Raw genomic sequence first — 12,094 nt, forward strand, 5'->3', positions numbered from 1 at the left:
TAAACCTATAAATATATGCACATAGATCGATTTACCCATCCTTATATATAAATATATTTACATATGTACATGCCTTTATTTAGACCTCTATAAATGCCCTTTGTCTCCTAGCTCTTTGCTCTATTTCCTTTTACTTTCCTTTTGTCCCACTATCATGCTCAGCCTTCATTTGCCTTTCAGGAATTCCTCTCAGTTTATTACCCTTGATCACACCCTATCAGGCCTCCTACACCCTCCTCACCACTGATTTAGGTCACTTGTTGTTCCCTTGTCCCTGGGTTTGTTTGTTTTACAGTAGAGAGAGGGGGAAAGTACAGGTTTTCAAACAAATGGGACCCAGGTCCCTCACTTTGACCCCCAAATTAAGTCTTTACCAGCCTGCCAGCTAGGCGCTGACAACCAATGGTGCTGCCCACATCCTTCATGCTGCAGGTAACATGGAAGATCAGCTGCCGCAGCCCCTCGTGACCCTCCAGGCTTTTACAGGACAGTTCACTGTAGGGAGAAAGAACTGTATTTGCTCAGAACACCAAACCCTTTGTGAAGAAGCATTTCAGCACTCTAGTTTCCCAAGCGTTTCTTCCCCGGTGCTGACAAGTCCAAGGAACTTGCGAAAAGGACACAAAAAGTTTGTTGACTACTTGCTTTGTGTTGGGCACTAGTCTAACCCATTTGACACCCATTGTCCAGAGCAGGAGAACAAGGTTTACTGAGATGAAGGACATGACTGGGTTTGACCCAGGCCTCTGATCTAGAGCTGGTACTGCTGTTATCACAGCTTCTCTGAGTCTTTTCAAAGGTGCATGAGCCCTGAATGCCGGACCCTAACCCTGCGCTGGGCCAAGGCATCCCCACGACAGCAGGGGCACCGAAGGTATGGATTCCACCCAGAGTGAGGGGATCCGAGTCAAGAGCCATCAGTGTAGTGATGGCAATGCGTATTTTGTTCCTATCAGGGCAATATCAGAATGCTCACTTAACCCTCTGAACCTCAACTTTAACATCTGCGAAGTGAGCATACTAGACCCCCACACTCTGCAGGGCTGGTGTAGAAGTTAAATGACAAGCCCAGGCCACGGGTTTCAACTGCACTACTCTGTCCCTCAACTCTGTTACCCACGCTTAGCCCTTCCCAGACTGGGTGAATCTCCCAGCACCACATGATATTTGGGCATATCTTGTGTTTGGTTTTTGATAAGTGATAACAAATTACCTCATGGGTGGATATGTGCATTCCCATCTCCTGATCCTATACTGCATGCTCAGCACTGTCCATGGAGTATAGAAGGAATCCCTAAAAGGTCCAGTTGCTACCCTTTACCCAGGAAGGGGTCCAGCCTGGCAGCGTCCCCTACCAAGGAATACAGATCCATTGACAAGTGCCTTGGACACATGTTGCAGGATCAGGTGTGGCTCTGGCACACTTACTATAGGTTCTTGTTGGTGATGTCTGGGAAGCCTGTGGCTCTGGCTCCTGAGGGTGAGCGGCAGAGAGCCAGCACATAAGCCCGGAGCGTTGCGATCCTCTCCACTCGGAATTTAGTTTCAATTAAATCCAGGTGTGTTCCCACCACCAACACCACGGAGTTTGGGGCCTTGGCCTTTGAGAAAGAGGGGGGTGGGAGAGAATAGCACAGCTGAGCACAGCCTCCTGTCAGCCAGACAGAATCCAGAACAGCTCCATAGTCTATACAGTTCTGTCAATGTGGCAACCCATAGTTCCTTCTCCGCAAACCCTTGAGTCCCTGTTGTGTGCAAGAGGGACCAGTTCCTTATTTTTGGAAGCATCTCCCAGTAATGAATGGGTACTTTGTGGAATCTCTGTCCACCTCAACCCCCAGAAGCTGCCAGTGTGCTCAGAGCTCTGGTCCATGGGTGACGGCTTTCTGACCCTTCAGAAAGGGTGAGCTTGCCTTCATGACATAATCACTTTCCAACTGGGAAGGTGAGTCCTTTTGTATCCAGGGGTGGGATTCAATATTTTAGACAGTTTTATTGACATATAATTTACATACTATATAATTCAATGGTTTAAATATATTTAAAAGGTTGTACAATCATTACCACAATCAATTTTAGAACATCTTCTTCATTCTTGTACCCATTATTATCAGCTTCCCAATTACCTCCACTCTCTCCTGCCAGAACTCTAAGAACCCATTATTCTAATTACTGTCTATAGATTTATATATCTTGGATTTCATATAAAGAAAATTATACAAAAATCTCCAATGATGACAACAAAATAAAACACAGAAAGAAACTCAATCCAAGAGAAATCAGAAGATAATAGAAGCTAGAACAAATTTAAAATGGGGCGAAAGGGAAAACAAATGATAAAATGTTAAATTTAGCCTGTCTGCAGGAATCTATTTTCCGATATACTCCATGTAAAGGAAATAGTATTCACATCCCTGGTCACAAGGGGATACAATGGGGGCCTTGGCCACATGGGGACTCTGTAAAGGGATTTGGGGCCTTTGTTGTCATCCATAGCCTTCTGCAAACCAGGTCCCCAGAATTTAAGCTCTCATGCAATTTCTTCCTCTGATCTAGGGTTTTATTATTTACAATCTTGGATTACAGAGGTGTGTTCCTTCTGTGTGGACTTAGCTGACATCTCCCTTAGATAATTGCTTAGGACAAGCCTTTAACATCTTAGACACTACTGTTTCTGATAGCTGGGCACTCTGATTTCTTTACTACACTTTATCACCTATATTTTCAGTGATAACTTCATGAGCGCAACTATTGTGCAGGGTCACATCGTAAGAAATAATTGTTACTAGATTAGGGTTTATGATTAAGTGAAAGCTTAAAAGCTATATTTATATCTACTATGCTTATATATTCCCGGTCTACTTTAGATCATTATCAGCTTATTTGGAAATAATTTAAGTAACTTCTATGAAACATTTGCTAATTCTAATCATTATATCACTGATCTATCCAAGGGTATAAAAATTCAAAGTACTATTGAGAAAAGGAAAAGATATATATACATAAAAGCTTTTTAGACTAAAATACATGGGCTATTCATTTATACAGGTTAAAATCTTAAGTACTGATCAATGCTTAGGAAAGCAATGAGGGTTAGACACAAGGCAAACCTCAATAATGCTCATTCACTAAGGCAAACATATGTCTTCAGGACTAAGACACATTAAAAAAGCAAAGAAAACATGTAAATAGCAAGTACATGGTAGTTTTAAGTTGCCAATTATTGTAGGGTGCTTAATTTAAGGCAAACAAAAAAGTAAAAGAGCATTAACAACTATCAGACCTCATAGGATATTCTTTTTCTTTTTAAGTTAAGTAATAAATTTTGTGACAACTCTTGATCATTTACATACAGTAGTGATTGCTATTACAGTTGATAGTAGTTAAGGAAGCCAAGGCAAAGAGTCTTTCCTGACTAAGAAGAGGCTACACAGCGTGAGTCCTCCTTCTGCATGTTAGGCTCAGCAATGGACAGCGTGCAATCCTTCCTTACACTCTCATCTGCTGCACAACGGACAGATTCTTCTCAGGAGACCTTTGCAGGCACACAGGCCTCCACAGACACACGACAAATTGCGAACTGCTGGAAAGTCCCCATGTAAGGTAGAGCATGGCTCGTTTCCTAATGGAAAGCCATGTAAAGAAATGGCTCTCTGCATTGGTTTTGTTTCATGAGCCAAATTGGCTGGTGAAGGCGCTCTCTTGTTTGGTCAAACACTGATCTAGTTGCTATTCTGAAGTAGGTGCATGTGATTAAATCAGCCAGTGGTAAGTTAAGCAGATTTTCATCCATAGTGGGGGTGGGCCTCTGTCAAACAGCTGAAGACCTTCATGGCAAAAAAAAAAAAAAAAAGAAAGAAAAGAGAGAGAGAATTTCCCTAGGGAATGTGCTATTGCTATCTCCAAACTATCAAGAGACAGCTTTCCAGGTTCCTTCATTCTTCTTATCACCTGACCTACATATTGGGAGATAGATAGAAGACTGTGGGAATCTCTGGTCTGTCTAATGACCTACATAGACTTACTAACATCACACAATCATATAAGCCAATTCTTTGAATAAGTCCCTTTATGTGTGTGTGTGTGAATTAATTAATATATATTATCTGCCTGTCAGTTTGTTGTGCTGTGGTGGCTTGTGGGTTGCTCTGATGCTGGAAGCTATGTCACTGGTGTTTCAAATGCCAGCAGGGTCACCCACAGTGAACAGTGGGTGACAGCAGAGCTTTCAGGCTAAGAACAGACGTGAAGAAGGACTCTGCTCCCCACTGCAGAGGAAATAGCCTCTGAAAAACTGAGGTCTGCCTTTGACACATTGTCAGATACCGACGGTCCAGTGACTGGAAGCAGAATGATGTCTGAAATGGTGACGGACGATGGGCACCTCAGGTCTGAGGGCAGTCAAATGTGACTGAGGAGCTGAGTTATCTCCGTGGGGTCGACCCTGTGATGTGTGTCGGGAAAAGCCTGTGGGAGTGGAGCCTTTGGGATCTTCATTTGCTGATGGGGCATAACTCAAAGTAGGGACACACTGCTGTAAAAATCTGCTAATGATTAGAACTTGGCATGTGCAAAGAATGAATCCAGGAAAATTGGAAGCCATCAAAAATGGAATGGAATGCATGAAGATTGATATCCTAGGTATAAGTGAGCTGAAATTGGCCACTTTGAATGAGAAATCATGATTCACCATACTGAGAACAATAACGCAATCAAGAGGAATGGTGTGGCAGTCTCTGACAAAAAAGACAGTGCCAAATCCATCATGAAGGACAATCCTGGGTGTGATAAGATGATATCTATCTGCCCTCAAGGAAATCCAATCAACACAAATATTACCCTATATACTTGTGTATAAGCCGAGTTTTCCAGTACATTTTTAATGTAGGTTTTGTGGTGAAATTCAGGTTGGCTTATACTCGAGTATATACTATTCAAATTTATGTACCAACAACTGAGGCTAATGTTGCAAAAATTGAAGAATTCTACCAGGAACTTCAGCCAGAAATTGATCAGACTTGCAATCAAGATGCATTGATAATTATTGGCCACTGAAATGCAAAATTTGGAAACAAAGAGGAAGGAGCAGTGTTTGGAAAATATGGGCTAGGTGACAGAAACAAAGTTAGAGATCACATGACAGAATTTTGCAAGACCAACAACTTGTTCATAGCAAATACCCTTCTTCAACACTATACATGGATTCTTCCGATGAAATATACAGAGATCACATTGACTACATCTGTGGAAAGACACAAAGAAGATGCTCAATATCAGGAGCTAAAACCAAGCCAGGGGCTGACTGGAACAGACCATCAATTGCTCCTATGTAAGTTCAGGATCAAGCTGAAGAAAATGAGAACAAGTTCATAGGAGCCAAAATACATGCTTGAGTTTATCTCACCTGAAGTTTGAGAACATCTCAAGAACAAATTTGCTGCATTGAACACTAAGGACAGAAGACCGGATGAGCGGTGAAAGGACATCAAAAACATCATTCGTGAAGAAAGCAAAAGGTCACTAAAAAGACAGGAGCAAAAGAAAAATATCAGAGTGGATGTCAGAAAGGACTTAGAAACTTGCTCTTAATCGTAGAGTACCTAAAGCAAACAGAAGAACTGATGAAGTCAAAGAGTCGAATAGAAAATTTCCCAGGGCAGCTCATATAGGCAAAGGTTATAATGAAATGTGTAAATAATTTTGAAACTAAAAGTGAAGAATACACTCAGCATATCTTAAACGGAAGAAATCAAGAGAAAATTCAAGCCTTGAGTTGCAATCTTGAAAGATTCTATGGTCAAAATAGTGAGTGATGCAGGAAGCATTAAAGGAAGATGGAAAGAATACAGAGTCACTGTTCCAGAAAGAACGAGTCAATCTCCCACCATTTCAGGAGGTAGCATATGAGCAAGAACCAATGGTGCTGAAGGAAGAAGTTCTAACTGCACTGAATGCATTAGTCAAAAATCAAGGTTCCAGGAATTGATGGAATACCAATTGAACTGTTTCAGAAAACTGAAGAATACTGGAAGCATTCACTTGTCTATGCTAGGAAATTTAGAAGACAGTTATTTGGTCAACTGACTAGAAGAGATCCATATTTATACCCTCTCTAAAGAAAGGTGACCCAGTAGAATGCTCAAATTATAGAGCAATATTATTGATATCACATGAAAGTATAATTTTGCCGAATGTCATTCAGCAATGTTTGTAGCAGTACATTGAGAGGGAACTGTCAGAGGTTCAGGCTAGAATCGGAAGAGGATATGGGACAAGGGATATCATTGCCGATCTTGACTGAAAGCAGAGAATAGCAGGAAGATATTTTACTGGTTATGCAAAATCATGAGACTGTGTGGACATAAGAAACTATGGATAACATTGAGAAGAATGGGAATTCCAGAACACTTCAGTGTGCTCATTCAGAACTTGTACAGGGATCGACAGGCAATTGTGTGAACAGAACAAGGGAATGCTGCATGCTTAAAATCAGGAAAGGTGTGCAGCAGGGTTGTATTGCCTCACCATGCATGTTCAATCTGGATGCTCAGCGAATCACCAGAGAAACTGGCTTATACGAAGGAGACTGTGGCCTCAGGTTTGGAAGAAGTTTTATTAACTACCTGAGATACGGAGAGGGCACAACTTGGCTTGCTCAACGTGAGGAGGACTTGAAACATTTGTTAATGAAGATCAAGGACTTCAGCCTTCAGTATGGATTACAACTCAAGGTAAAGAAGCCCCAAATTTTCACAAGTGGACCAATAGGAAACATGATAAATGGAGAAAAAGGTGAAGTTGTTAAGAAATTTTGTCTTTCTTGGATTCACTGTCAAGGTCCAGGAAAGCAGCAGTCAAGAGATCAGAAGACCAATAGCATTTAAAGCTCCTGCATGACCTCTGTAGCGCATTGAATAGCAAGAATATTACTTTGAGGACTAAGGCGTGCCTGACCCCTGTATGCATGTGAAAGTTGGACAGTGAATTGCAAAGGCTGAAGAAGAATCAATACATTTGATTGTGGTGTGGAAGAAGAATATTGAAAAAAACATGGATTGCTAAAGGACAAGCTGATCTCTCTTGGCAGTATAGACAGAGGGCTCCTTAGTGGGAAGGATGACGAGACTTCGTCTGACATATTTTGGACATGCTTTCCAAATAGACCAATCCCTGGCAAAGGACAGCATGTTTGGTAAAGGCCAAGGGCAAAGAGGGAGAAGAAGGCCCTCAAGGAGATGACTGACACTGGCCATGACCATGGGCTCAAGCACAGGGACAATTACGGGGATGGCACAGGACTGGGCAGTGTTGCATTTTATTTTGCATAATGGTCGGCATATTTTGAGAGGGTTGGAACTGAGTCATTGGCATCTCACAACAACAAACACACATATTTATCGTCCACGCTGGCCCTGTTTCTCCAGGGAAGCCTGACTCAGGTAGTTTTCATGAAGCAAAGGAGAGTCTGAATCTCAAGTACAGGCTCAGCCTCTCATGCCAGCTTCTGGTCAGTTAAAGCCTACTAGGATTTTCAATGCCGCATTGTGGAAACATCTAGGACTGATAAAGACCTGTGACTCTGAGGCCCTCTGAAAATTCCCCCTCAAACACACGGTGATTCTTCTAACATGCTGTATTTTTATCTCAGTAAAGGAGAAAGAGTCAGAGAAGTGGTCAGACCTTCTGATGCTCTGAGTTTCTGGGAATTGAAGAGCTCGGCTTTTCCTTACCTCGATGTTCAGCAGCCAGAACTGGAGGCTGGCCACGGCCTCCTCACCCAGCGCCAGGTTCCACACGACTATGTACAAGGCCTTGTCTGTGAAGAAGCACTGGTTGACTGTGGCCATGCTGGCTGGGCCGCCAATATCCCAGACATTGAACTCCACAGACTCAATCTACTTGAGCAACAAGGGCAGCAAGAGAACGGAATTTTAAAGAAATCAAGCATTTGGTAATCCAGCATCAAGTAATTTAATACATCAAATGGAGATATGCTGACTCTGTCCTTGGAGGACTGAAATACAGACAATTGCAGAAAAACCTTGCAGCCTTGTTTCCCACAGGACTAATGGGGGCAAAGGGAAAGTAGAAGCCAGCACTTGGAGTTAAACTACTAGAACTTCTATCCACTGGTCACAGAGCAGTAGGATGGCTGTCCCTGGACGTTTCTTCTGCACCTAAGGAGCATATGAAGTCATGTCCAAGATGGCGTGAAGACATTCTGCTGGAGGAGGCCCCAGCCTCATGTCATCTTCATTCGAGGACTCAGACTTCTCTTTTGTCGGAGCTGTTCTCCAGCTTGCATACGTCAGAGAACATCACCCACCAAGGATGCTAGGAACCTTTCTTTATGTGAGAATCAGACCAAAGCATAGCTGTTGGGCTGCTGGTAAAGGCTGTGGTTTCTCTAGCATTTTATGAGCTCAGAGTCTGGCCTGGGAAGCTAAGTCTGCAGTTTTCTGTAGGAGGAACTCTGTTGCCCAATGCTGCATTTTGGCCTCTGAGATACAATGTGCTGACCTGCTTTTGTGTCAGGGCAAGAATGAGCAGCTGTTCTAAACTGGCTGCAGGCCAGCCTCACAAAGCACTATGGGACAGAATGTGTAGCTTTCCTTAGCATTCGCAAGATTAGGGGACTCTCCTCCAACTAGAGGGAGGGATCTTAAGGATGGCTAAAGGACAGAACAGAAACCGGATTCACCCCTTTGTCCAGGACAAACATTGGCGAAGAAAAAATGAATGATGAAAGGGCAAAGCAGAAGATAATTCAGAAGATTCTGGTTGTATTAGAAAAAAATCCCGGGCACGAATTAGCAGGGTCTACTGCTGGGCTGCTCTGGAGCATGCTTGGAATTAATGAACGGGGAGAAGTTGCTTTGTCAGTTCTGCTTATCACAACAACAAAACCAAATTCACTGCCATTGAGTTGTTGCCAACTAGGGTAGAAGTGCTTGTGTGAGTTGCCAAGCCCCATCGTTCTCCCAAGGAGCAGCAAGGGATTTTGATCTGCTTACATTGCCCAACACCCACTACACCATGAGGGCATCCGGCGCTAAGAGGAAGAGCGCAGTGCTTCAGAGGCACAACTGCTGTGCGGTGCTCGAATACATGTGGCCTACATGCTGAAGGAGCATGGGCCAAACAGGTATAAGTTCTTGGTTGCTGACCAAAAGGCTTGTAGTTCAAGTCCACCCAGACTTACCTTGAAAAATCGTCTACTTCGGAAAAAGCAGCCATTGAAAACCTTTGGTTCATGTTCTACTCTGGCACACATGGGGTTATCATGACTCTGACTCATCTTGGCAGCAACTGATCAGGTTTTAAATGGCTTTTTCATCAATCGGATTTCTCTGATTTGAAAAGTGACTTTGTGTTTCAGTGGGAAACCTGTTTCTAGATTCTGGTACTCTAGAGCTACTGTGATGGGATCTATAGGGTAAACCTAGTAAGTTGTGGCCTCCAGACCCCTGGTATCCCACAGTACTGGGGATCCTGAATGGCTCAGTATGACCACAGGTGCTAGGCAGCTGCAATCAACATCCCTCCATGCTAATGACACAGCTTGAACAAACAGCAGATTGCCGTGTGCTTGCTCCAGGGGCCAAGGTCCTGTCAATATTCCAGTGTCTTTCCTTTGTTCCCCAGGCAAGAAAATCCCATTAGATGTTTTTTTTTTCTGATATTGAAATGGAACACAGGATAAACAACAAGGCCATGAACAGATGCATCCTGAGAGCTGGAATCAACTGAAAGAGCCCTGGAGAGGAAAACCCGAGAAGGGGAAGGTTTCCCCCCCCCCATCAGGCCACCCACTGGCCTCAGGAACACTGCATGCCAACCCTCCTTGACCTTGGCTTTTGATCCAGTTGGCCTCTGAAGCTCCCACTTGGTAGTTCTGATGGTGGCCTCACTGTGCACCATCTGGGGAGCTTTTCCAGCCTGTAAGATCTCCAGGAGGATGGATTTTCCCTGTCGGGGGGGACCCACAATGATCATCTTCATCAGCTTGCATCTCTCTGCTTTCCGCAGCTGAGCACGCAGGTAAGACAGCATTGCTTTGGGGCCTGTGTGACAATCACAAAGTAGGAGTCACACTGCAGGCAGTCTATCAGTATGAACACGTGCACCTCTTAAGAAACAAAAGCCTGGCACAAAGGAACATTTTCTATGGGTTCTAATGGTGGAAAACCTGGAGACTACTAGGTCTGGTGTAGAGAAGGAGGGATACTAATCACCCCAGAATGAATTCTAAAAGCTCAGAACCAAAAGAAAATATCCCTGCTACCCAGGAGGCCAGAGAGTGACCATCTGGTCATTTTCCATGTAATGAACCTCAGTCACTGACCATTTCTGACCAGTATCTCCCCAAACAATGAAGCTGGAGTTATACTCTGCAGGTCACCTTGCTGCACTGGAATTGTCTTTCCTAGGAGGTGACTCTGAGGAAGCAAAATTGTGTAAACCTTACTGTCCTTGTAGAATTGTACCCCTTCAAATACGTGCTGGCATTCTACCTGTAGATATAATATTGTTGGGAAATAAAAGTTTCTTATTTTAATTAAGTCCTACTTGAGTAGGGTGGGTTCCAAATCTAATCACTTCTTAGTTATAACATGTGAAAATTAGATGCAAAGATATGCACACACGGTGTGGTGGGATGAAGACAGATGCTACATGAGCATCATCTAAAAGTTAGGAATGCCCTGGCAAGGAACCTTGGTGGTCGAGTGGTTAAAATGCTGAGCTGCTAAAAAAAATGTTGGTCATTTGAATCCACCCACTGCTCCCTGAGAGAAGGATGTAGCATATGCTACTGTAAAGATTACAGCCTTTGAAACCCTATGGAGCAGTCCTAAACTATCCTATAGGTTGCCATGAGTTCGCAGTGGGTTTGCTTGTTTGAAGATGGAAACAGTAGGCCGAGAGAGACCTGATATGAATTGTTAGCCTGCAGAACTATAAGAACATAACTTTCTTTAAACATCCCTTTAATGCAATCTACCGGTGAGTGGTATGTGTGTTAAAGTACCACTATGACATTAAAACACTTACCTTCTTTCTGGATCTCTGCAGGCACATTAACAATGTGTAGGTCTTCGGTGTCCAACTGCCAAAGGTTCCCCAGCTGCCCCAGCTCCTGAGGAAGCTCCTGGAGGCTAGGATTGCTGAGGATACACACAATACCTGTCAGCCTGCATAGCCGGTGAGGCACAGATACAATTCAAAACACCTTGGGCCCGCAAGTGTTCCATTTTAGTATGTTTATCTCAGAATCTATCTCCCTGGGAAGTCAGAAGTAGAAATGACAGTGTTGTCTATTGGAAATCCTCTGAGCTTAGGTTCCCCACCTAACTACCTCATTTTTTTTTAACGCTGCCATAAAGATGACTGCTGTATATTCTTGGGATGGCACTGCGACCTGCCCGATTGCACATTTTCATCTAGTCTTGCAAGGACTGTAACCCTGGCAGTGTCATTCACAGTACACTCTTTACATCACTGCACTAATGCCTGCCTTCCTCACCTTCTACCTCCATGTCCAAACCTCGATCTGAAATCTTGACTACTTATTGCAAATCAGAATGTTTCTCTTTCTTGATTCTTGTCTCCGGAGGGCAGATGAGGGGTGGGGTGGAGGTGGGGAGCAGTTGTCCACTGGCCCTGAAGGTCACTTTTACTCAGTGTGTACTTACTTTCCCAGGTAGAGCTCTGATAAGTTTCTCAATAGGCAAACTGATGGGGGAACCACATCCAGATGATTGTCATTCAGACATAGGACTTCCAGAGATTCGCTGAGGAAGGCTGGGAATTCTAGCACATAGCCTGCAGGGAGGTGGCAAAGCAGACGGCCGGTTTAAAATGGTTCCAAACCACCAATATGGTACATTGAGGTGGTGTATAACTTGGCACAACCCCTTGAGGGTATTTTGGCAAGGTTAATACCCATCTAACAGTTCCAACTGTCGGAAGTCATCCAGCAGATATCCCTGCATGTGTGGCAGAGATGTGAGAACAAGGACCTCGGAGGCAGAGTGTCTGTACTAGCTAGAACAGGGGAAATCTATATGTCTAACCAAAGGGGTCTGATTAGAAA

At 43.6% G+C, this 12,094-nt stretch overlaps 1 protein-coding gene across 2 annotated transcripts in view; it reads right to left on the minus strand.

Moving 5' to 3' along the window:
* Positions 1 to 12,094, minus strand: part of LRRK1 (leucine rich repeat kinase 1) — a 218,690-nt gene that overhangs the window by 72,687 nt on the left and 133,909 nt on the right. For both annotated transcript variants that reach the window (XM_045286375.1, XM_004717458.2), the window contains exons 12-17: positions 11,694 to 11,823; positions 11,053 to 11,165; positions 9,850 to 10,064; positions 7,731 to 7,895; positions 1,429 to 1,601; positions 375 to 495 (exon numbers count right to left, since the gene is read on the minus strand). In XM_045286375.1, the coding sequence (XP_045142310.1) occupies positions 375 to 495; positions 1,429 to 1,601; positions 7,731 to 7,895; positions 9,850 to 10,064; positions 11,053 to 11,165; positions 11,694 to 11,823 (917 nt within the window). The remainder of the gene's footprint in view (positions 1 to 374; positions 496 to 1,428; positions 1,602 to 7,730; positions 7,896 to 9,849; positions 10,065 to 11,052; positions 11,166 to 11,693; positions 11,824 to 12,094) is intronic.

The sequence above is a fragment of the Echinops telfairi genome, unplaced genomic scaffold (genome assembly GCF_000313985.2).
Source record: "Echinops telfairi isolate 266 unplaced genomic scaffold, ASM31398v2 ScPeMD7_7;HRSCAF=31, whole genome shotgun sequence".
In the NCBI taxonomy this organism is placed as follows: Eukaryota; Metazoa; Chordata; class Mammalia; order Afrosoricida; family Tenrecidae; genus Echinops; species Echinops telfairi.